Raw genomic sequence first — 21591 nt, 5'->3', positions numbered from 1 at the left:
TTCCCTTGCAGACTTCAGTTTTATGAGCCTCTTTTTATGATGTCATTAGAAACTGTCCAAGTTCTGAGAGGAGTGATCATTCTTTGGATTTTTCCAATACTCTGCTGCATAAAGTTTGTTGTACTCTAACTCTGGGCCAAAGCGGTATTGTCTGTAACCACTGGATCTTCTTGCACAATGTCAAGGCTGTGGAGTTGTGAGGCCTTGAGTGAGTCCCAAAGGTGGGTGTGATAAAAGGGACTGCACTCGATGATAAGGTGTCTCAAGGCTGATGGCCAGAAAGAACCCACTTCACAGACAAGACAGTTTTTCTCTTCATCTCCATGGCAACCACAAGGCCAGCAGCTTCCAGTAAAAACTCAGAGATACCATTTACCCAGCTTCCCAAGAATCCCACGTAGTTATAAGATTTGGGCCCCAACATGAGAAAGAAAGAGATCAGTGTAACAGACTTTAGGCTAATGATACGTAACCTTTGCTGCTTGGTGTCTTCTAACATGGCCTTGGGGACCACTCTTTGATCATGAATTGACTTTCCATCTTTACTCTCCATAAGGGCCATGTTCAAAAGATGAGGAAATACATGTGGCCATGTACAGTTATACAGACCTTCTTAGATTCATGGTTGCTAGTATATTTTCCATGGAAGGGAGGAAAGAACAATGATCCTGTCTCAGCCAACTCAACCTGGTGGTAAAGTGTTCTTCATCCATCAGACTCTCAGCTCACAGATCCCCTCCTCTGGAAAGCCGCTCCTGACTCTCTCAGCAAGAGTTCATGTCTCATACACTGCTGTAACAGTATCTACCTTGATAGTTCTTCAATAGATCTTTCTCCCCATTGGTTGATAAGCTTCATGGGAACAGTCCACAGCCTTTCATCATGATCCCTCCCTAACACTTACCTACTAAGGTAGGATTCTTGCCTTGAATCATTACTAGCTGTTGTTGAGCTCATCAGCCTATCATCGCGTTTCAGAGGCATCCATCCTGCTGCTCCTCAGTGTGTTTAGAAAGCACCACATGGTGGGCTGAGCCCAACGGTAAAGCAGGAAGTGATTATAGTAAGAGGCTCTGGAAGGAACCAGTACTCAAAGGTTGCTGAGTGGATTTCAGACCCCCATGCTCATTTACCTGGAAAAGCAGAATCTCGATGTTCTTCCAGAACTATTTCATCATCTCTCCACCTCCACCTCATGACTGAGTTTTAGCTGTGTTGATATTTAATATGGACATTTTGCCAAGCCATCCATTCATTCACTCAACTCATAAGTATTGAATCCTTACTATGTGCCAAAGATTATTTTAGAAAATAAGAATTCACCAAGGGTATCAAGATAGACGTCATGGCCCAGCAGGAAAGAGAAAAAAATTTCACCATTTTCCATTAATTATAATTATGGTAAATGTTACCAAGAAGTTGAGCTAGGTGTTATAAGAAAGTAGAACAAGGAGATTCGACCTAGGGAAATAAATTTTGAGGCTGAAATATAGAAGATGACAAGATGGCTAAGAATTATCTAGGGAGGCAAGGGGTAAGGGGAATAGTTCCTCTAGGTAGGAAGAAGACTGACACAGCGCAAAGGCATCTCCAAGCTCTATACAGAGGATTTACTATGTGAATTTTAGTGCAACTTCCATGTTAGAAAGAAAGAAATACCCTTCTAGTTAAGTAGTATGTGTGCATGTGTGGTGGGAGGGAATTATTGAAAGGAAAATAAGAGAATCTCAAAGGAACCAAAAGGAGAGATACTGGGCTTTGTAAGAATTAGAAAACCAATAAAAGCCAGAGCTCCTTTCTGTGACTCTAAATAGCTTCTTTTCTCCTGTTCCCTTCCTTCTGCCTTCCCTCCTTTCCTTCCTCCATCTGTTAGTCTCTACCTCTATCCGTCTACCTCTCTCTCTCTCTTTGTCAAGTGTCTTATTCTTTCAGCTGTTCCAATATGGCAGTCTACATGAGTAGACATGATCTTGCTATTTCAATTCCGCTGCTAACTGCAATCTCAATATCTCTCAGTTCAATTGCTTGTGAGAGTAAATCCGGTTGACTGTTGGCCATTTAACTGAATTAGTTGGTTGATTTGGGTCAGGTGCCCATGTATGAAACATCTTATTTTTTTTTTTGCCACCCCTAATTGGCAAACCAATTCACATCCCATGTGATCCTGGTGGAATTCTACCCTTAGCCGCAGGGATGGAGGAAATAATTCATGCCTAAGCAACTCAACACAACATATCACCAACCATAAAAGGTTGTTCAGGTTATGTGCGTAAGTCAGACTTTGAGAATTTTGGAATCAAAGACATTATAGGGGGAGATATTCACTCTTCCTTTAGATTGCATGCTATGATGTTATGAGTTTTAACAACCTTTCTGTGACATTAAGGGGAGCCAGACTGAGTATTGAGCCACCTCCGAGGAACCCAAATTAAGATTTGGAAAAATACCAGTTGTTGTGATATTATCCGAGTCCTGACTCCAGCCTTGCTGGAAGCTGATCTACCCCAGGACATTTCAAACCAATCACTTCCCTCCATTGTTTAAGCCAGTTTCGAGTTGGATTTTTCTGTCTCTTGCAAAAAAGGGCAAACCGATCTGGCTTGCCCCTCACCTGATCAGTATGGACCAAGGCTAAGGAGGGCAATTCCTGTTTCAAGTAGGAAATGATTCTTTGAGAAGGTGATTGATCCAAAGTATATTCAAGGCACCTGGACAACTTAGAGGTAATGAGGAAACAAAGAGCATGGCTAACCATGTTGCTATTACAACTGAATTCATAAGCAAGGAAGGAAAAAAAAATAGAGGTCAGTTCTGATATGGAATTGCTTTATCTTCTTTTCTAAAGAATTTTAATCATGTTTTTCATCACTTCATTAATTTTTTCAATTTTTCTTGAAAACAGTAACAATTCTTTCTACTATTCTTTTAGAAATAGCTACAGGCTATGTTTGAAACATCTCAAATGAGCTCCTTTTGAATTATTCATGTGAGAAAATCTCTATACGTATCCAGAAATAGGGTGTCTTTCTGTCTCCAAACTTAAAAACAACGGATTGCATTTTGCTAAAAAGAAAAACGGTTTCAGCTGAAACCAGACTTTAAAAATATCACCCCATTTTTCTTTCCACAAATCAAATTTGTCGGAGAAAACTGGGGTAAAAAATTGAACTATAATAAAACATTTGACTCGTTCTTACTATATGTTTATGTATGTATTTCTTACCTGTTAGAGATTGTAAATAACTAGAAGGCAGACAGCTGTCTACTCAACTAGGCTGAACATTTTTCTAGCACAGTGTCACAATATCTGGGCAAAATTTCACCAGTGGTAGATGTTATTGTAACTCTGGGCTGTAAGATGTAAACCTTCTGTGTAAATCAGGTCCCTTTTTATTCCTCTGCTCATACTTTTCTTTTCCTTTACAAGGAGCGCAAATTTCCCAAATTTGTATCCAAAGAGATGGAAAACATGTACATTGAGGAGCTGAAGTCATCTGTCAACCTGCTCATGGCCAATTTGGAGAGCATGCCGGTGTCCAAAGGTGGAGAGTTCAAACTTCAGAAACTCAAACGCAGCCACAACGCTTCCATCATCGACATGGGTGAGGAGAGTGAGAACCAGCTCTCCAAGTCAGATGTCGTGCTGTCTTTCTCCCTGGAGGTAAAAAGCCCTAAACCCTTGAAAGTTTCCTGGCACAGCCAGCAGGACGTGGGTGATTAGATGCATCACAATCAGCTTGCTTTCTTCCCTGCACCCCAGGAGCAGTTATTAAAATAACAGCTTGCTAAGCATAGGTCAGCTAATCAGCAAGTGATTCCCCATCTCCAGGAGCCCATGCTTTTCTGAAGGAAATGCAGTCTTAAGAACCATCTACTGAATTTAATCTTGCATTATTTTTCATCTTAAAGCACTGCTCAAGGATTTTGTAAAGCCCTTACGCAATTTAGAAAGTTTATAATGTTGCCATCCTGTGTCGGAGTTAGGAGAGAAGCAATCTAGCATCATTTGGTGAGTTGTAGATTTTCTTTCCTGTTGTCTCTCCTGTTGGGTACACAATAGGAGAGCCTCTTGTTGCTGGGGAACCTTTTTAGTTTATTTCATCAGCCAAAGAAAGAACCCGTTCAGACCGGGACTGTGGCAGAAAGCTCCGCATGTCAGTACATTTCTCTATAACTTCTGCTCACATGTTTGTTTTTCATACGTATAATAGAGGGAGTGGATCTGATCTGGCTGCGGTGGAATTGCCCAGAAAACTGGTTCTCTATGCAGATTCCTGGCACCACCCAGACCAAATCTCAAGGTGGAGGCAATGCAACATGGTGCAGTCACCTGGGAAAAGAGTTTGGTGGTTTTGCAAAAAGTTAAACATAAAACTAGCACATGCAGAGTGCAACTCTATTCTTAGATATCTACCCAAGAGAAATGAAAACACACATCCCCATAAAATCTTGCTCCCGTTCAAAGTTTATAGCAGCACTATTTTTAATGGCCAAAAATGGAAACAACCTCAGTGTGTATCCCCTCGAAAATGGATAGACAAAATGTGGTACATCCGTACAACGGGTTACTACTCAGCAATCGAAAGGAACAAACTACAGATACATGCTTTGATTTAGATGAAGGTCAAAAACATTCTGCTTCCTGAAAGAAGCCAAACACAAGAGGCCACATGCTGTTTGATTCCATTGCTACAAAATGTCTAAACAAGGCAAGTCTCCAGAAACAGAAATCAGATTGGGTTCTTGGGGCAGGGGGTAGAAATGGACAGGAGGGACATTACTGGGAGATAAAAATGTTCTAAAACTAACTGATGATGATAGTCATGCAACTTAGTAAATTTACTAAATTCACCGCATTGTACACTTGAAATGAGTTAACTATATGATATGTAAAATATGCCTCAATGGTGTCAGAAAAAAAAAATCTCTGGGTGGAATACACCATGAAATAAGCATTTTAATGAGCCACCCAGGTGCTTCTTATGCATTCTAAAGTTTGAGAACAGTTCCTCACTTATTGAAGCTCAGAACCCCACAAGGATTTTATGATGGCCCTAGATTTGGGGAGACCAAGAGAATAGATCAAATTTCTGTAGATTTAATTAGAATTTGTAAAGACTAAATTAATTTTCTAGAACATCATTAAGGCTTCCTGTGAATTAACTGCCTGTAATTTGTTTTACTGTGCTCAGTTCAGATCAAGATAGTCCTATTACAGTGTGATCAACGTTTATTTTGCAGTTGGCAGAAGCAGTATTCAGTTAAATATAGGGCACTTGGGGTGTGAAAAAACCATCAGTGTAATTTCACAGAAACTTCCTTTTTTTCTTTCTTTTTTAATGCTGCCACCTGAGGTACTGAATGCTTTTTCTTATGTGTCTTTGAATTTGATTACTGCCTATTAGAGGTGGCAATTTATTCCCCCACTGCCTCTTGTCTTTCTACAGAAAGTGGGGGCAAAGTGGTTTATTGATTTTCATGAAGCTTTTAAATCCGTAATTTTCTAATTCTTCATCAGTACTCAATATTATACAGGTGATTATCTGAAATCTAGCTGTGAGTGAGTCCCCAGCCACACTCCCATGTGTACATGATTCAAACAGGCTTTAACATCTAAGCACAAGTACAGAACGAAATGCCCTCATTTCGTCCCCAAATACTTTTTACTTGGAACGCTAATTGTGCATATACTAAAACTGCCCGCAAGCATCATGGTGCGTCTCTTTGTGAGTGTGTGTTGGGCGACACGGTCAGGGGGACACGGAGAGGGAGATAGGGAACTGTCATCTTATCGGGGTAGACTGGGTTTGAACTTGCAGGTTGGTGGAAGACATGTTTTAGACAGTTACAGAATTGCGTGACCGCAAAGGACACTCTAGAGCAGTTAGCGGCAGCGAGAGAACTGAGGTCCAGGATCTGAGGTCCAGGATGCCTGTCTGGCTTGGTCTTAGAACAGGGGAGTACTCTGGTGAAACAGAATCGGCATATGGGGAGTGCCTCTGCCCGCTCCGCCATCGTTAACTCAGCGAATCCCCCAAACAGTCTTCTGAGCCATTTGCATATGTGAAAACAAAGCCTCAGAGAGGTTAAGAAACTGGCAAATGATTACACAGCTGGTGAAGTTGCAGATTCAAGATTTCAACGGAGATCTTTTAAATCACAAAAATTGCGTTCTTTCTACTGTGCCTCCCATTTCTTTCCACCGGTATGGTTCTTACCAGTGTGAAAATTTTCTATGACCTACATCATCTTATCTGGGCCTCATACAACAGCCACAGACGGATACAGCATATACGTTATTGTCCACACGTTACAGATGAAGACCCTGGGCCTCAGGAGATTTGACAGAAAAGTGGAGGGACTTCAAGGTCAAGTCATTTGCCTAGTAGCACATGAGTAATCCAGTGGTTCTCAAAGGATGGCTCCCAGATCATCAATACCAGCATCAGCATCACCAGGGAAATGAGTAGAAATAAAAAGTCTTGGGCTTCACCCAGACCTGCTTCTTAGAAGCTGTGGGGATGGGGGCGCCTGGGTAGCTCAGTCAGGTGAGTGTTGGACTCTTGATTTGGGCTCAGGTCATGATCTCAGGGTTTGTGGGATCCAGCCCCACGTTGGGATCCATGCTAACAGCACAGAGCCTGCTTGGGATTCTCTCTCTCTCTCCCTCTGCTACCACTCGTGCTGTCTTTGTCTCTCTCTAAATAAATAAACTCAAAAAAAAAAAAAAAAAGAAAAGAAAATCTGGGGGTGGAGCCCGGCAGTGTCTGGGTTTAATAAGCCTTCCAGATATTTACGATTTACACTAAGTTTGAGAACCACAGGACTATTAATCAGCAAAACTGACTTGTACATCGTGGTTCAAAGCCAACTCTAGTAATCAAGCCCGTTAAAGAAGTGTACATGTTTTGCACAAACATACCCTTCTCCTTGTGCGATGCCATTTTCCTCTTTTGGAGTATGAATGGGTGATACTTTTATATACCTGGCTTACTATAGATCCCTGATGCAGGGCATTTGTTTCAGATTTCTAAATCAGTGCATCTGCCCTATCCTCCCCTCTTACATAAGACAGGGCGGCCCCACTGAATCAGAGAATAGCAGGTGATCGAATGGAGTGTAAGGGTCGTGGTGGGCAGTGCCAGGGATTGTAAATGATACATTTTGGTCCAGCAAAACACCAGCTTTTCTCCTCAGTGTAGAGCAGAGAGTACGCAGCTGCAGACATGTTTTTGTTTTGATTCCACAATGCTGACCTGCACAGTTTGTGTATTTTATTCCTCCCTTTGGGGATTATTGTCAAAATTTCAAAATCAGATTTCTGACTTTGGTTCTGATTCAGGTTTCCATTATCTGGGAGGAAAAATCGCCGTATCTGGCAGCTGTGGACTAAGGACTGACAAGGCAACAATGGGGTGCACCTGAGTCCTGACTGCTCTGTGTACATGGAGCACGTGCCCTCCATTTTGCCACGGGCCCCACCGCTCCCTCTTGCGTCCTGGACTCTTTTTTTTTTTTTTTTTTTTTTTTTTTTTTTTTTTTTTTTTTGTTTGTTTGTTTTTGTTTTTGTTTTTTTTTATTTATTTTTTTTTTATTATTATTTTTTTTTAAGTATAATTTATTGTCAAATTGGTTTCCATACAACACCCAGTGCTCATCCCAACAAATGCCCTCTTCCCTGACCATCACCCACTTTCCCTTCTCCCCTACCCCCATTCACCCTTAGTTTGCCTTTTATTTTTTTTATTTTTTTTTTTATGAAATTTATTGACAAATTGGTTTCCATACAACACCCAGTGCTCATCCCAAAAGGTGCCCTCCTCAATACCCATCACCCACCCTCTCCTCCCTCCCACCCCCCATCAACCCTCAGTTTGTTCTCAGTTTTTAAGTCTCTTATGCTTTGGCTCTCTCCCATTCTAACCTCTTTTTTTTTTTTTTTTTCCTTCCCCTCCCCCATGGGTTCCTGTGAAGTTTCTCAGGATCCACATAAGAGTGAAACCATATGGTATCTGTCTTTCTCTGTATGGCTTATTTCACTTAGCATCACACTCTCCAGTTCCATCCACGTTGCTACGAAAGGCCATATTTCATTTTTTCTCATTGCCACGTAATATTCCATTGTGTATATAAACCACAATTTCTTTATCCATTCATCAGTTGATGGACATTTAGGCTCTTTCCATAATTTGGCTATTGTTGAGAGTGCTGCTATGAACATTGGGGTACAAGTGCCCCTATGCATCAGTGCTCCTGTATCCCTTGGATAAATTCCTAGCAGTGCTATTGCTGGGTCATAGGGTAGGTCTATTTTTAATTTTCTGAGGAACCTCCACACTGCTTTCCAGAGCGGCTGCACCAATTTGCATTCCCACCAACAGTGCAAGAGGGTTCCCGTTTCTCCACATCCTCTCCAGCATCTATAGTCTCCTGATTTGTTCATTTTGGCCACTCTGACTGGCGTGAGGTGATACCTGAGTGTGGTTTTGATTTGTATTTCCCTGATAAGGAGCGACGCTGAACATCTTTTCATGTGCCTGTTGGCCATCCGGATGTCTTCTTTAGAGAAGTGTCTATTCATGTTTTCTGCCCATTTCTTCACTGGGTTATTTGTTTTTCGGGTGTGGAGTTTGGTGAGCTCTTTATAGATTTTGGATACTAGCCCTTTGTCCGATATGTCATTTGCGAATATCTTTTCCCATTCCGTTGGTTGCCTTTTAGTTTTGTTGGTTGTTTCCTTGGCTGTGCAGAAGCTTTTTATCTTCATAAGGTCCCAGTAATTCACTTTTGCTTTTAATTCCCTTGCCTTTGGGGATGTGTCCAGTAAGAGATTGCTACGGCTGAGGTCAGAGAGGTCTTTTCCTGCTTTCTCCTCTAAGGTTTTGATGGTTTCCTGTCTCACATTTAGGTCCTTTATCCATTTTGAGTTTATTTTTGTGAATGGTGTGAGAAAGTGGTCTAGTTTCAACCTTCTGCATGTTGCTGTCCAGTTCTCCCAGCACCATTTGTTAAAGAGGCTGTCTTTTTTCCATTGGATGTTCTTTCCTGCTTTGTCAAAGATGAGTTGGCCATACGTTTGTGGGTCTAGTTCTGGGGTTTCTATTCTATTCCATTGGTCTATGTGTCTGTTTTGGTGCCAATACCATGCTGTCTTCATGATGACAGCTTTGTAGTAGAGGCTAAAGTCTGGGATTGTGATGCCTCCTGCTTTGGTCTTCTTCTTCAAAATTCCTTTGGCTATTCGGGGCCTTTTGTGGTTCCATATGAATTTTAGGATTGCTTGTTCTAGTTTCGAGAAGAATGCTGGTGCAATTTTGATTGGGATTGCATTGAATGTGTAGATAGCTTTGGGTAGTATTGACATTTTGACAATATTTATTTTTCCAATCCATGAGCAGGGAATGTCTTTCCATTTCTTTAAATCTTCTTCAATTTCCTTCAGAAGCTTTCTATAGTTTTCAGCATACAGATCCTTTACATCTTTGGTTAGATTTATTCCTAGGTATTTTATGCTTCTTGGTGCAATTGTGAATGGGATCAGTTTCTTTATTTGTCTTTCTGTTGCTTCATTGTTAGTGTATAAGAATGCAACTGATTTCTGTACATTGATTTTGTAGCCTGCAACTTTGCTGAATTCCTGTATCAGTTCTAGCAGACTTTTGGTGGAGTCTATCGGATTTTCCATGTATAATATCATGTCATCTGCAAAAAGCGAAAGCTTGACTTCATCTTTGCCAATTTTGATGCCTTTGATTTCCTTTTGTTGTCTGATTGCTGATGCTAGAACTTCCAGCACTATGTTAAACAGCAGCGGTGAGAGTGGGCATCCTTGTCGTGTTCCTGATCTCAGGGAAAAAGCTTTCAGTTTTTCCCCGTTGAGGATGATGTTAGCTGTGGGCTTTTCATAAATGGCTTTTATGATCTTTAAGTATGTTCCTTCTATCCCGACTTTCTCAAGGGTTTTTATTAAGAAAGGGTGCTGGATTTTGTCGAAGGCCTTTTCTGCATCGATTGACAGGATCATATGGTTCTTCTCTCTTTTTTTGTTAATGTGATGTATCACGTTGATTGATTTGCGAATGTTGAACCAGCCCTGCATCCCAGGAATGAATCCCACTTGATCATGGTGAATAATTCTTTTTATATGCCGTTGAATTCGATTTGCTAGTATCTTATTGAGAATTTTTGCATCCATATTCATCAGGGATATTGGCCTGTAGTTCTCTTTTTTTACTGGGTCTCTGTCTGGTTTAGGAATCAAAGTAATACTGGCTTCATAGAATGAGTCTGGAAGTTTTCCTTCCCTTTCTATTTCTTGGAATAGCTTGAGAAGGATAGGTATTATCTCTGCTTTAAACGTCTGGTAGAACTCCCCTGGGAAGCCATCTGGTCCTGGACTCTTATTTGTTGGGAGATTTTTGATAACCGATTCAATTTCTTCGCTGGTTATGGGTCTGTTCAAGCTTTCTATTTCCTCCTGATTGAGTTTTGGAAGCGTGTGGGTGTTCAGGAATTCGTCCATTTCTTCCAGGTTGTCCAATTTGTTGGCATATAAGTTTTCATAGTATTCCCTGATAATTGTTTGTATCTCTGAGGGATTGGTTGTAATAATTCCATTTTCATTCATGATTTTATCTATTTGGGTCATCTCCCTTTTCTTTTTGAGAAGCCTGGCTAGAGGTTTGTCAATTTTGTTTATTTTTTCAAAAAACCAACTCTTGGTTTCGTTGATCTGCTCTACAGTTTTTTTAGTTTCTATATTGTTTATTTCTGCCCTGATCTTTATTATTTCTCTTCTTCTGCTGGGCTTAGGCTGCCTTTGCTGTTCTGCTTCTAGTTCCTTTAGGTGTGCTGTTAGATTTTGTATTTGGGATTTTTCTTGTTTCTTGAGATAGGCCTGGATTGCAATGTATTTTCCTCTCAGGACTGCCTTTGCTGCGTCCCAAAGCGTTTGGATTGTTGTATTTTCATTTTCGTTTGTTTCCATATATTTTTTAATTTCTTCTCTAATTGCCTGGTTGACCCACTCATTCGTTAGTAGGGTGTTCTTTAACCTCCATGCTTTTGGAGGATTTCCAGACTTTTTCCTGTGGTTGATTTCAAGCTTCATGGCATTGTGGTCTGAAAGTAAGCATGGTATAATTTCAATTCTTGTAAACTTATGAAGGGCTGTTTTGTGACCCAGTATATGATCTATCTTGGAGAATGTTCCATGTGCACTCGAGAAGAAAGTATATTCTGTTGCTTTGGGATGCAGAGTTCTAAATATATCTGTCAAGTCCATCTCATCCAATGTCTCATTCAGGGCCCTTGTTTCTTTATTGACCGTGTGTCTAGTTGATCTATCCATTTCTGTGAGTGGTGTATTAAAGTCCCCTGCAATTACCACATTCTTATCAATAAGGTTGCTTATGTTTATGAGTAATTGTTTTATATATTTGGGGGCTCCGGTATTCGGTGCATAGACATTGATAATTGTTAGCTCTTCCTGATGGATAGACCCTGTAACTATTATATAATGTCCTTCTTCATCTCTTGTTACAGCCTTTAATTTAAAGTCTAGTTTGTCTGATATAAGTATGGCTACTCCAGCTTTCTTTTGGCTTCCAGTCGCATGATAAATAGTTCTCCATCCCCTCACTCTCAATCTAAAGGTGTCCTCAGGTCTAAAATGAGTCTCTTGTAGACAGCAAATAGATGGGTCTTGTTTTTTTATCCATTCTGATACCCTATGTCTTTTGGTTGGCGCATTTAATCCATTTACATTCAGTGTTATTATAGAAAGATACGGGTTTAGAGTCATTGTGATGTCTGTATGTTTTATGCTTATAGTGATGTCTCTGGGACTTTGTCTCACAGGGACCCCCTTAGGATCTCTTGTAGGGCTGGTTTAGTGGTGACAAATTCCTTCAGTTTTTGTTTGTTTGGGAAGACCTTTATCTCTCCTTCTATTCTAAATGACAGACTTGCTGGATAAAGGATTCTCGGCTGCATATTTTTTCTGTCTAGCACCCTGAAAATCTCTTGCCAATTCTTTCTGGCCTGCCAAGTTTCAAAAGAGAGATCAGTCACGAGTCTTATAGGTCTCCCTTTATATGTGAGGGCACGTTTACCCCTTGCTGCTTTCAGAATTTTCTCTTTATCCTTGTATTTTGCCAGTTTCACTATGATATGTCGTGCAGAAGATCGATTCAAGTTACGTCTGAAGGGAGTTCTCTGTGCCTCTTGGATTTCAATGCCTTTTTCCTTCCCCAGTTCAGGGAAGTTCTCAGCTATGATTTCTTCAAGTACCCCTTCAGCACCTTTCCCTCTCTCTTCCTCCTCTGGGATACCAATTATGCGTATATTATTTCTTTTTAGTGTATCACTTAATTCTCTAATTTTCCCCTCATACTCCTGGATTTTTTTCTCTCTCTTTTTCTCAGCTTCCTCTTTTTCCATAACTTTATCTTCTAGTTCACCTATTCTCTCCTCTGCCTCTTCAAGCCGAGCTGTGGTGGTTTCCATTTTGTTATGCATTTCGTTTAAAGCGTTTTTCAGCTCCTCGTGACTGTTCCTTAGTCCCTTGATCTCTGTAGCAAGAGATTCTCTGCTGTCCTGTATACTGTTTTCAAGCCCAGCGATTAATTTTATGACTATTATTCTAAATTCACTTTCTGTTATATTATTTAAATCCTTTTTGATCAGCTCATTAGCTGTTGTTATTTCCTGGAGATTCTTCTGAGGGGAGTTCTTCCGCTTGGTCATTTTGGATAGTCCCTGGCGTGGTGAGGACCTGCAGGGCACTTCCCCTGTGCTGTGGTGTATACCTGGAGTTGGTGGGCGGGGCCGCAGTCAGACCTGATGTCTGCCCCCAGCCCACCGCTGGGGCCACAGTCAGACTGGTGTGTGCCTTCTCTTCCCCTCTCCTAGGGGCGGGATTCACTGTGGGGTGGTGTGGCTCGTCTGGGCTACTTGCATCCTGCCAGGCTTGTGATGCTGGGGATCTGGCGTTTTTAGCTGGGGTGGGTAGGCAAGGTGCTCGGGGGCAGGAGGGGCAGGCTTAGATCGCTTCTCCTTAGGTGATCCACTTCAGGAGGGGCCCTGTGGCAGCGGGAGGGAGTCAGATCCGCTGCCGGAGGTTTGGCTCCGCAGAAGCGCAGAGTTGGGTGTTTGCGCGGAGCGAGCAAGTTCCCTGGCTGGAACTGGTTCTCTTTGGGATTTTGGCTGGGGGATGGGCGGGGGAGATGGCGCTGGCGAGCGCCTTTGTTCCCCACCAAACTGAGCTCTGTCGTCTGGGGGCTCAGCAGCTCTCCCTCCCTTTGTCCTCCAGCCTTCCCGCTTTCCGAGCAGAGCTGTTAATTTCTGACCTCCCAGACGCTAAGTCGCGCTTGCTGTCGGAACACAGTCCGCCCGGCCCCTCCGCTTTTGCAAGCCCGACTCGGGGGCTCTGCTTGGCCGGCGAGCCGCCCCTCCGCCCCGGCTCCCTCCCGCCAGTCCGTGGAGCGCGTACCGCCTCGCCGCCCTTCCTACCCTCTTCCGTGGGCCTCTCGTCTGCGTTTGGCTCCAGCGACTCTGTTCTGCTAATCCTCTGGCGGTTTTCTGGGTTATTTAGGCAGGTGTAGATGGAATCTAAGTGATCAGCAGGACGTGCGGTGAGCCCAGCGTCCTCCTAAGCCACCATCTTGCCGCAACTCCGCGTCCTGGACTCTAATGCTGAATGGCCTTTGCTCTTAGCACTTGTGTTAGCACTTACCTCACTGCAAAGAGAAAAGTGAATTTCTGGGCCTTTGTCTCTGCTGAGTGCTGAATTAAAAGCTAGACTATTTTGAAAGAAGATAAGAGAGACCCTGTTTCTTTGTGGAAAGGAAAAAATAATCATGCATTGAACCCAGGAAAAAAGCAGCCATTTCCCCTTACCTGTCTGGCCCCTGTGAGCATCTGAGGTAGTGAAGGTTGTCTTTCCATCTGGGAGGCAGTAAGTTACACTATGAAGAATTTGCATCTTCACGCAAGACTGGTACCAGGCTGGCTGCTAGAAAACTGATAGATAAGCTGCTAGAAAACAGATACCCGTCGGGTATTTTGGTGGCTTCTTCCCATCTGTGTATTTTCTTCTGGGTGATGCTTCCCATGGCTTTGGGTACAAGCTTGGGATAACCTCTGCCATGTGTGGTTCTCCTTCCAGGTGGTGATCATGGAAGTCCAAGGCCTCAAATCCTTGGCTCCCAATCGCATTGTGTATTGCACCATGGAGGTGGAAGGAGGAGAGAAACTACAGACCGACCAGGCCGAGGCTTCTAAACCAACGTAAGTTCTGTTTCTCCACGGCTCATCTTCCAGAAGAAGGTTGCTCTCATTGCCACAATTTTGTCCAAGTTACAGGTCTGGTTTCCCCAGAAGGTTCTAGAAGGCATATACCTTGATTATTTTCCATACAGGATGACTCAATTACATTCTTATTCAGCAGCCGTAATAAGGATTCCAATTCCTGGGGCTCCTGGGTGGCTTAGTCAGTTAAACGCCCGACTCTCGATCTTGGCTCAGGTCATGATCCCAGGGTTTGGGGATGGAACCCCATGCTCGCTCACTCACTTGCTCTTTAAAAAAAAAAAAATGTGTGTAAGGATTCCATTTCCTTCAGAGCTGAAAACAGAAGAAACTTAAAGAAATAATCTCCATTCTGGAGGCTTTATGTATTAATCTTAGAGAATTCAGTCACATCTTCAATCCTTTGATACAATGTACCGGAGAGTTTCATACAAAATTTCTTTTATTAGATTTACTAAATAATATTTGGTTTATGGTATAAACAATTTGTTCAAAAGCTTTCTCTATGTGCCACAGTTATGACTATTTCAGTAAAGCAGTTATGACTATTTCAGTAAAGCAATGTATTATATTAGATACGTTAATTCATTCAGTCAGTACATATTTGCCAAATGTTCACTCTGTGGGTACAAGGTAGAGGTGCCCAGGGGAGAGGAAGGTAGTCACTGCTATAGTTCTACAGATCTTATACTTAACATTGAGTGGGAGGATCAGAAATATAATCACATTAATGTATAATTACAAATAGTTATAAATGTTGAAAAAGAAAGAGTGCTTTGACAAGTGACAGCAGAGGACTCAAATCACTTTGTGGGGAAAGAGTCAGAGTTGGGCTTCTTTAGGAGTTACAAGACATTTGGGCTAGTATTACAAAAGTTGAGTGAAGCAGGTGGGAGTGGAAAGAACATTCCAGGCAGAGTCAGCTTGTGCAAAGGCCCTGTGGCCAGCAAAGGCCTTGTAGGAAAGCAGAACTGAAAGAAGGCCAGTGGAGATGGAGTTCAGAGAATAGGTATGCCATAAGCTGCCAGTGAGGCAGGAAGGGACCACACAATGAAGGGCTTTGCTAGACTATGGAGAGGAAAGCATGGAGATAGGTGATTAGAAATGTGTTTTAAAAAGATCACGATGGCTGCAGTGGAGGGATGCAGGAGACCAGCTAGGATTCTATGGCAATCGTTCACAAGAGTGATGATGATCAATTCATTTGGGTCAGAACACTGTCAGGCCTCAAAGATTCTTGACAGGTCACTACTATTTCCCTCCCACCCCACTGCCTCTTTCCCTTCCTTTTCTATCTCAATTATGCCAACCAGACTAATGACCTTTGTTTTGTTATTGTTGTTAATTCATAGAAGTCATAAAAAGAACGACCCCTGATAGTAATGCCCTGCTTCTCCTCCTGCAAAGCATTATGAACTGTTTAGCAGAACATGAATAGCTTACCAGGATGTTGAAACAAAATAGTTCAAAGAAAGCACTGCATGTTTCCCAGACTAGAGAAAATCTAGGGCATTGTATGCCTTCAAGTTTTTCTTTGCATAAATAAGCTCGGAAGCTGGGCGAAATTAATGAACGTAAGTAAGAGGAAATGGAAACCAATACAACTTGTCACACACGATCCTTCCTCCCTTTTTTTAAACTTAGTTTTCAACTGAAGATGAACGCAGTTTCCTTTTTACTGCCTGCCTTTGATACAAATCCCAATTTTCCCCACACCTGTCACCATGGCCTGATCATTATCAATGTTATTATGTTATGCTGCATTATTTATGCATGCTTTTAAAAACGTGTCGTATGTGGGGGATGAAAAACCTATTCGGTGTTTCTGCCAACTTTTTAGGTGTTGGGCTCAATATGGTGTCATAAGATAGAGGAGGAAGGAGAAAGCTCTGATTATTCCGACAGGCTGTTGTTTCATATGAGCTATGGTAGCTTAAAACATAATTCATATCATTTTATTGGGTTTAAAGGTTTTAGCTGCCAGGGTAAATGACGAGCTGATCTTCATGTGTTTATGAATGCTCAAAACAGAGTTTCAGATTACAACTAAATATGGAATACTTCAGTCTCTCTACTTGACATACTCGTATTTCACATACATATTTACTCCTATCCACACATGTGCATTATTATGTCCATATTAATAAACATCTCACACTGAACACTTTGCTTTTCTAGCCAAAAGTATGATAGTTTCATTTCTCTTCCATCAGTGAGCGGGTACTGCTAAAACCTCACAGAGGATTTTCTTGTTTGCCTGTTTGTTTTTAAATACAGTAAGAGTGCAGATTTCAGGTCTAGGGTCAACTCAAATCAGTCAGCAGTGGCTAACTGCAGCACTGTGTTAAGAAGGGTTCTGAGGCCAAATCTGTACTCAGAGGAAAATAGCGCATGACGAACTTGGAATTGGAATGTCTGCCATAGGAGAGGAAGAGGTCTAAGAACCTCATGTTTGCCATTTCTATAGCACCCCAAAGAGATAAACCCAGAGTCTGAAATGTAGCGATGCTTGTGTTTCTTGCTGTCTCTTCTTTGATCCTTTTTTTAAAATGGATATTTATTTTTAAGAGAGAAAGAGAGAGAGTGTGAGAAAGAATGAGAGCACATGCGAGCAGGGAAGGGGCAGAGAGAGAAGGAGACAGAGGATCCGAAGCAGGCTCTGTGCTAACAGCAGAGAGCCCAACACCGGGCTCGAACCCACGAACTGTGAGATCGTGACCTGAGCTGAAGTCGGATGCTTAACCGACTGAGCCACCCAAGCGCCCCTCTTTTTTTTTTTTTTTATCATTCCTGCATCAATTCTGTTTACAACCTCTATCATCTTCCTTGTAAATCAATAATTCTTTTCCCAACTCTCTTCTTTGCCAGTTTCTTTGTCCTAGTTCAGTTCTGGAAGGTTTTTTTCTGCCTCTGGTGGTACCTGGTACTAGGAGCAAGCCCATTGGTACAGGGGCCTTTTCTTCCTCCCTCCGTGGTGTGGACTTATTCAGAATCCTCTCTACCATTTTTTTTTCCTTTGAAGCTTATATTTCTTCTCCTTTTTTTTTCTACTTCTAATTTTTCCCATTGCTAATCTCCAGTTATCATGTCTGCTCCTTGATTTTGATTACCCCAAAAAGTATCCTTTGGAGGGTTATCTTCTATGTGTCCTAATAACTCCACTTCATTATCTGAGAAGCGTAGCCCTTTTCCTGCCCTATTCATCCTCTGAATCTTGTCTTTGACTATTCTTACCACCAGCATATCCCCATACTTTATTTATACATTCTAAAATCAAAATTAAATCCAAGCCTGTTTTATTACTCTTGAATTCTATTGTTGCTGCTAATAAGTATTTTCACTTAGCAACTGGAAACCCACATCTTATCCTTCATGTGTCTACAAGGAATTTGACTTTTGTCTTTTTGTTGTTGTTGTTGTTGTTACCAAGTACAGTCATGAATCAAGGAGTACGTCGCATAACCCACTTAGTCCAAGGGTGTAGGTTTTTGGAACTCCAATGTATAGATAATTCCAATAAAAGCAAGGGCAGGAGAATGGTACCTGCAGGGAGAATGATTAAGTTTGGAAAATGCAAAACATTAAATCTGAGTTATTCAATCTTCGTGGGCATTTTAAAAACTTGGAAGATTTCCAACCATATAAATGAACCTACTTAGCTTTGTTTGTTCATGAGTTTCCCAAACTTATTTCACCTAATACCTATTAGCATCCTTTGGAAATGCTGGTCTATATTGTCCAAATCTAGTCACGGAGTTTCCAAACTCTCCCTCACCTCCTCAGCCAGTGCTGTCTCTTTACTTACAACCAGGGCCCTGCCCCGCATGATCATTTTGGATCCGGTGTGTGTAACGTAAGACTGCTGTGTTCATGACTTAAAGAATTTTTTTGATTGGAAAAAATGGCATCTGCACGCATGCGTCTGTGTGTCCTCTGTTCATCCTTCATTGTAGTGTGCTACCTGTGGGATTATTTTCAAGCAGACTATATGCCCTTTCAATTCACTTGTCCTCCTGTCCTGGGTTTTTAATGTGGAAAGCCAGCAAAATATGTTATCACAAGTTTTCAAGCAATGTGTTTATTTCAAAGACTTTTGCCTCCATTTGTAATACATTGTTTCTGCTTCTGTGAGAAACCAATGGAGGTGCTGAGGCAGAAGTAATTGAAATGGTGTTTTTTAGGCAGGCAATCTCAGGAAAGCAAGGGAGTGGAGGAGAGAAATACTTTGTGGATGCAAGAACTCAGATACATTTGTCTACCTCCCATGGAACAGAGCAGAAGACTTTTCTTGTCACCCCGAGGTGTTTTTCAAAAAGCCTGGCACTCTCAGCTCTACTGATAACAGAGATTATGTATGTTTTTATCAAGACAGGACGTGGAGTAAAATCAAATCATGGGACAAGGAAGTAACTGCTTTTCCATTTGTTTGTCAGTTCTTCTGATCAGGTCAAGAACTATTTTATTTGGGTCTGGTAGATATTTAACACCACCAGAGGCCTCAGGCTCTGAGTCATCTGCAAACAGGAGCCTCCAGTTAGAATTTCACAGCATTATTTAGATCTCATTTACCCAAAAATGTTTTTTTGTATACTGGGCCTTGAAGTGGTTTAAATTGAAAGAGGATATCTTTTCTGAATGTCTCCTTTGAAATGTAGATGTCAGGGGCTGATAGGAGGGGTGGGGACTGGTATTCCCTCAACAAGGGACAGGGGATGCTTTCTTTGTGTCCTCCTGGTGCTGGAGCTACAGCCTTGAATGACACACGTCAAGCTCTGGCCCCATAAAGTGTGCATTCTCATAAAGGGCACAGGCAGGAAACACATGAACAAGGAAACACGTAAGATAACAATCATTTCTAATTTGCGTCACCTTCCATTCACAGCCGGTGGTGCTGCTTTGTCTTTTGGATCAGGGATGTAAGTTTTCTCTTTTAAAGAATTATATTAACATTTAAACGTGAAATAATTTAAATAAAATATATTAAGTAAATAATAGCACAGGTGGTGCCTAGATAATGGTAAAAAATAATCACGGAAGTATCCTGTGTTGGTACGTGGGAACAGCAAAGATTGGGGAGATGGGATGCAAATTAATTTAGGAAAATTGATGTAAGGAATTCTAAGATCTTCCCTGAGTAGAAGATACACTCCAAAGTGACTTTCTTCGTGGATTTGTATGGTGCAAATTACTCTCTAAAGAAAAGCAAGCCCTGTGGATTAAATATCACAGAAATTTAAGTAATTGGGCTAAAAAGAAAGGCAGTTTTAGTTAGCCGTCTAATATTGTGTTCAATTATCCAAAATTATATTCTTCTGAATGGAAACCAAGGATGCCACTTGACATTTGATCCTTTAACAAGTTTATTATTCCCTGACAAGCCATGGGCTTCGTGACATATGGCTTTCATTATTGTCACGGATTAGAAAACACAACCAGACTGTTTCCTTCCACTTTCCAGGGGAAGAAGAAAATAAGATGCCCTCATTGGTAGGTCCTGCTACAGCCCTGGCATTTTTCAGTGGCACCTTAACTAATGAGACCACATTAAAGCAAAACACGAACACAAAATGCAATGACTTTCTGTAACACTTCTCTTCTGTGAAATATATTGTTTGTCCTAATGGCAACTCCAAGTGGGCCAGGCTTATTATGTCCAAATTACTCATACAAATGGAGTTGCATTAAATCGCCCCCACGGTAAGTCAGTTCCAAAGTCGGGAAAGGAAGTTGTGCCACCAATTCCTTGACTCATATTATCATCTTAATGGTACTTCCTTTCTCAGTATAAGGAAAAATGTTTTCAGTATACTGGACCTTGGAATGATTTAAATGGAAGCAGGATGTATTTTTTGAATAGCTTCTTTGAAATTTAGATGCAAGAGAAGGATATAAAGGGTGGGCACTGGTATTCCCTCAACAAGGGTACATGGGATGCTCTCCTTGTGTCCAACTTGTGCTGGGGCTGTAGCCATGAATGACATAGATCACTCTTTGGCCTCATAGAGTGTACATGCTAGTAAAAGACATGGGCAATGAATGAACAAATTAATTGTTTAAGATAATAGCAGATTGTAATTCGGTTCTAAAGGAAATGAAGAGGCCCGCCGTAGTAAAAAGTCCTGGGGAGGTAAACATGAAAGGAGGTGATTCTTAGGAGGCCTCACTCCTTTGTCATGAGGAGTGAGGCCTCCTAAGAATCACCTCCTTTCATGTTTACCTCCCTCGAAACTCCATGCTCAAGGTCACAGTCCAGGAGGCATTTATGTCGTACCTGAGTGGGAACTTGGCTACCACGTCTCTTGTTTTTCTTACTGAGAGAGATGCTTAGCTTCTTTCAGAGTTAATTAAATCATAAATGGTAAAGGCCAACACTGACCCAGAAATTCAATTTTGCTAGGCTCCCAGAAGATGTGTGGGTTGGGAAGAAGCAAAATTATAATTACAGTTTGGGATACTCAGAGACTGCCCTGCCTCTTAGACCAGAAAGATTTGTCCAGAAGCACAACTTTTATTGAAAACCAGTTTGTGTTTGCTTGTGTTGGCTTGCTTGGGTAGTGAAAGGAAGCTGGCTGATAAAAACAAGAAGCAGTACTGTAAAAGGTAGAAAGGAATGGGGTTCTAGAGACCAAGCTTCAGAGACAGAGCTCTGAGCGTTACACACGACTCTTCCATAAATATGTCACCCCATCTTGTTCAGGTTACCAAGCTTTCCAGATTCACCGTGTTCTGATGAGTGGTATCCAAGACCACTTTCCCCCTGGGCAATTCTGTAAGATGTTCATCTACTTGATCCAGAGAAGAGCCATAATGGCAGAACTTTAAGGCAGAGTTTTCAGGAATTTCAAGTAACACTGAGGTAGTGAAGTTTCTAGACTTGGTAGAAGTTCAGAACTGGATGATCGAGTAACGGCTGAAGTTTGACAAGTTACACAATGATGTTCCATCCTAATGTAAAAAATTCATGAAAATTCTGATTTCATGAGTAGTCCAACATAGGGCAGGTATATAACAAAGATGTATTTTTTTTTCTTAGCCCTTTAGGGACCAAGGGACAGAAGGTTCTTTTACTTTCTGGTTCAGCTCCTCAAATACATTGCCAGAACTTACCCATCACTTATACCTGATGCTAGAGTAATCTGAGATTGGGACTGATTGCCCATCACTGGTTAGTGGAAATCCAATGCAATGCATTTCTCCCCAAGTGTGGCAGACCACTGAACTTATCACTTAGTGACCAGGGAGAATGTGGGAAGGAATGGTATATTGTTTCTTACATGTAAT

General features: G+C 41.6%; 1 protein-coding gene across 13 annotated transcripts in view; it reads left to right on the top strand.

Moving 5' to 3' along the window:
- CADPS (calcium dependent secretion activator) overlaps nt 1-21591 on the top strand; it is a 483782-nt gene that overhangs the window by 228528 nt on the left and 233663 nt on the right. For all 13 annotated transcript variants that reach the window (XM_047847306.1, XM_047847316.1, XM_047847337.1 and 10 more), the window contains 2 exons: nt 3428-3661; nt 14168-14289. In XM_047847306.1, coding sequence (XP_047703262.1) covers nt 3428-3661; nt 14168-14289 — 356 coding nt within the window. The remainder of the gene's footprint in view (nt 1-3427; nt 3662-14167; nt 14290-21591) is intronic.

Source organism: Prionailurus viverrinus, chromosome A2 (assembly GCF_022837055.1).
Source record: "Prionailurus viverrinus isolate Anna chromosome A2, UM_Priviv_1.0, whole genome shotgun sequence".
In the NCBI taxonomy this organism is placed as follows: Eukaryota; Metazoa; Chordata; class Mammalia; order Carnivora; family Felidae; genus Prionailurus; species Prionailurus viverrinus.
Note: the sequence above shows the minus strand (reverse complement) of the source record. Positions and strands in the feature narration are given on the sequence as shown.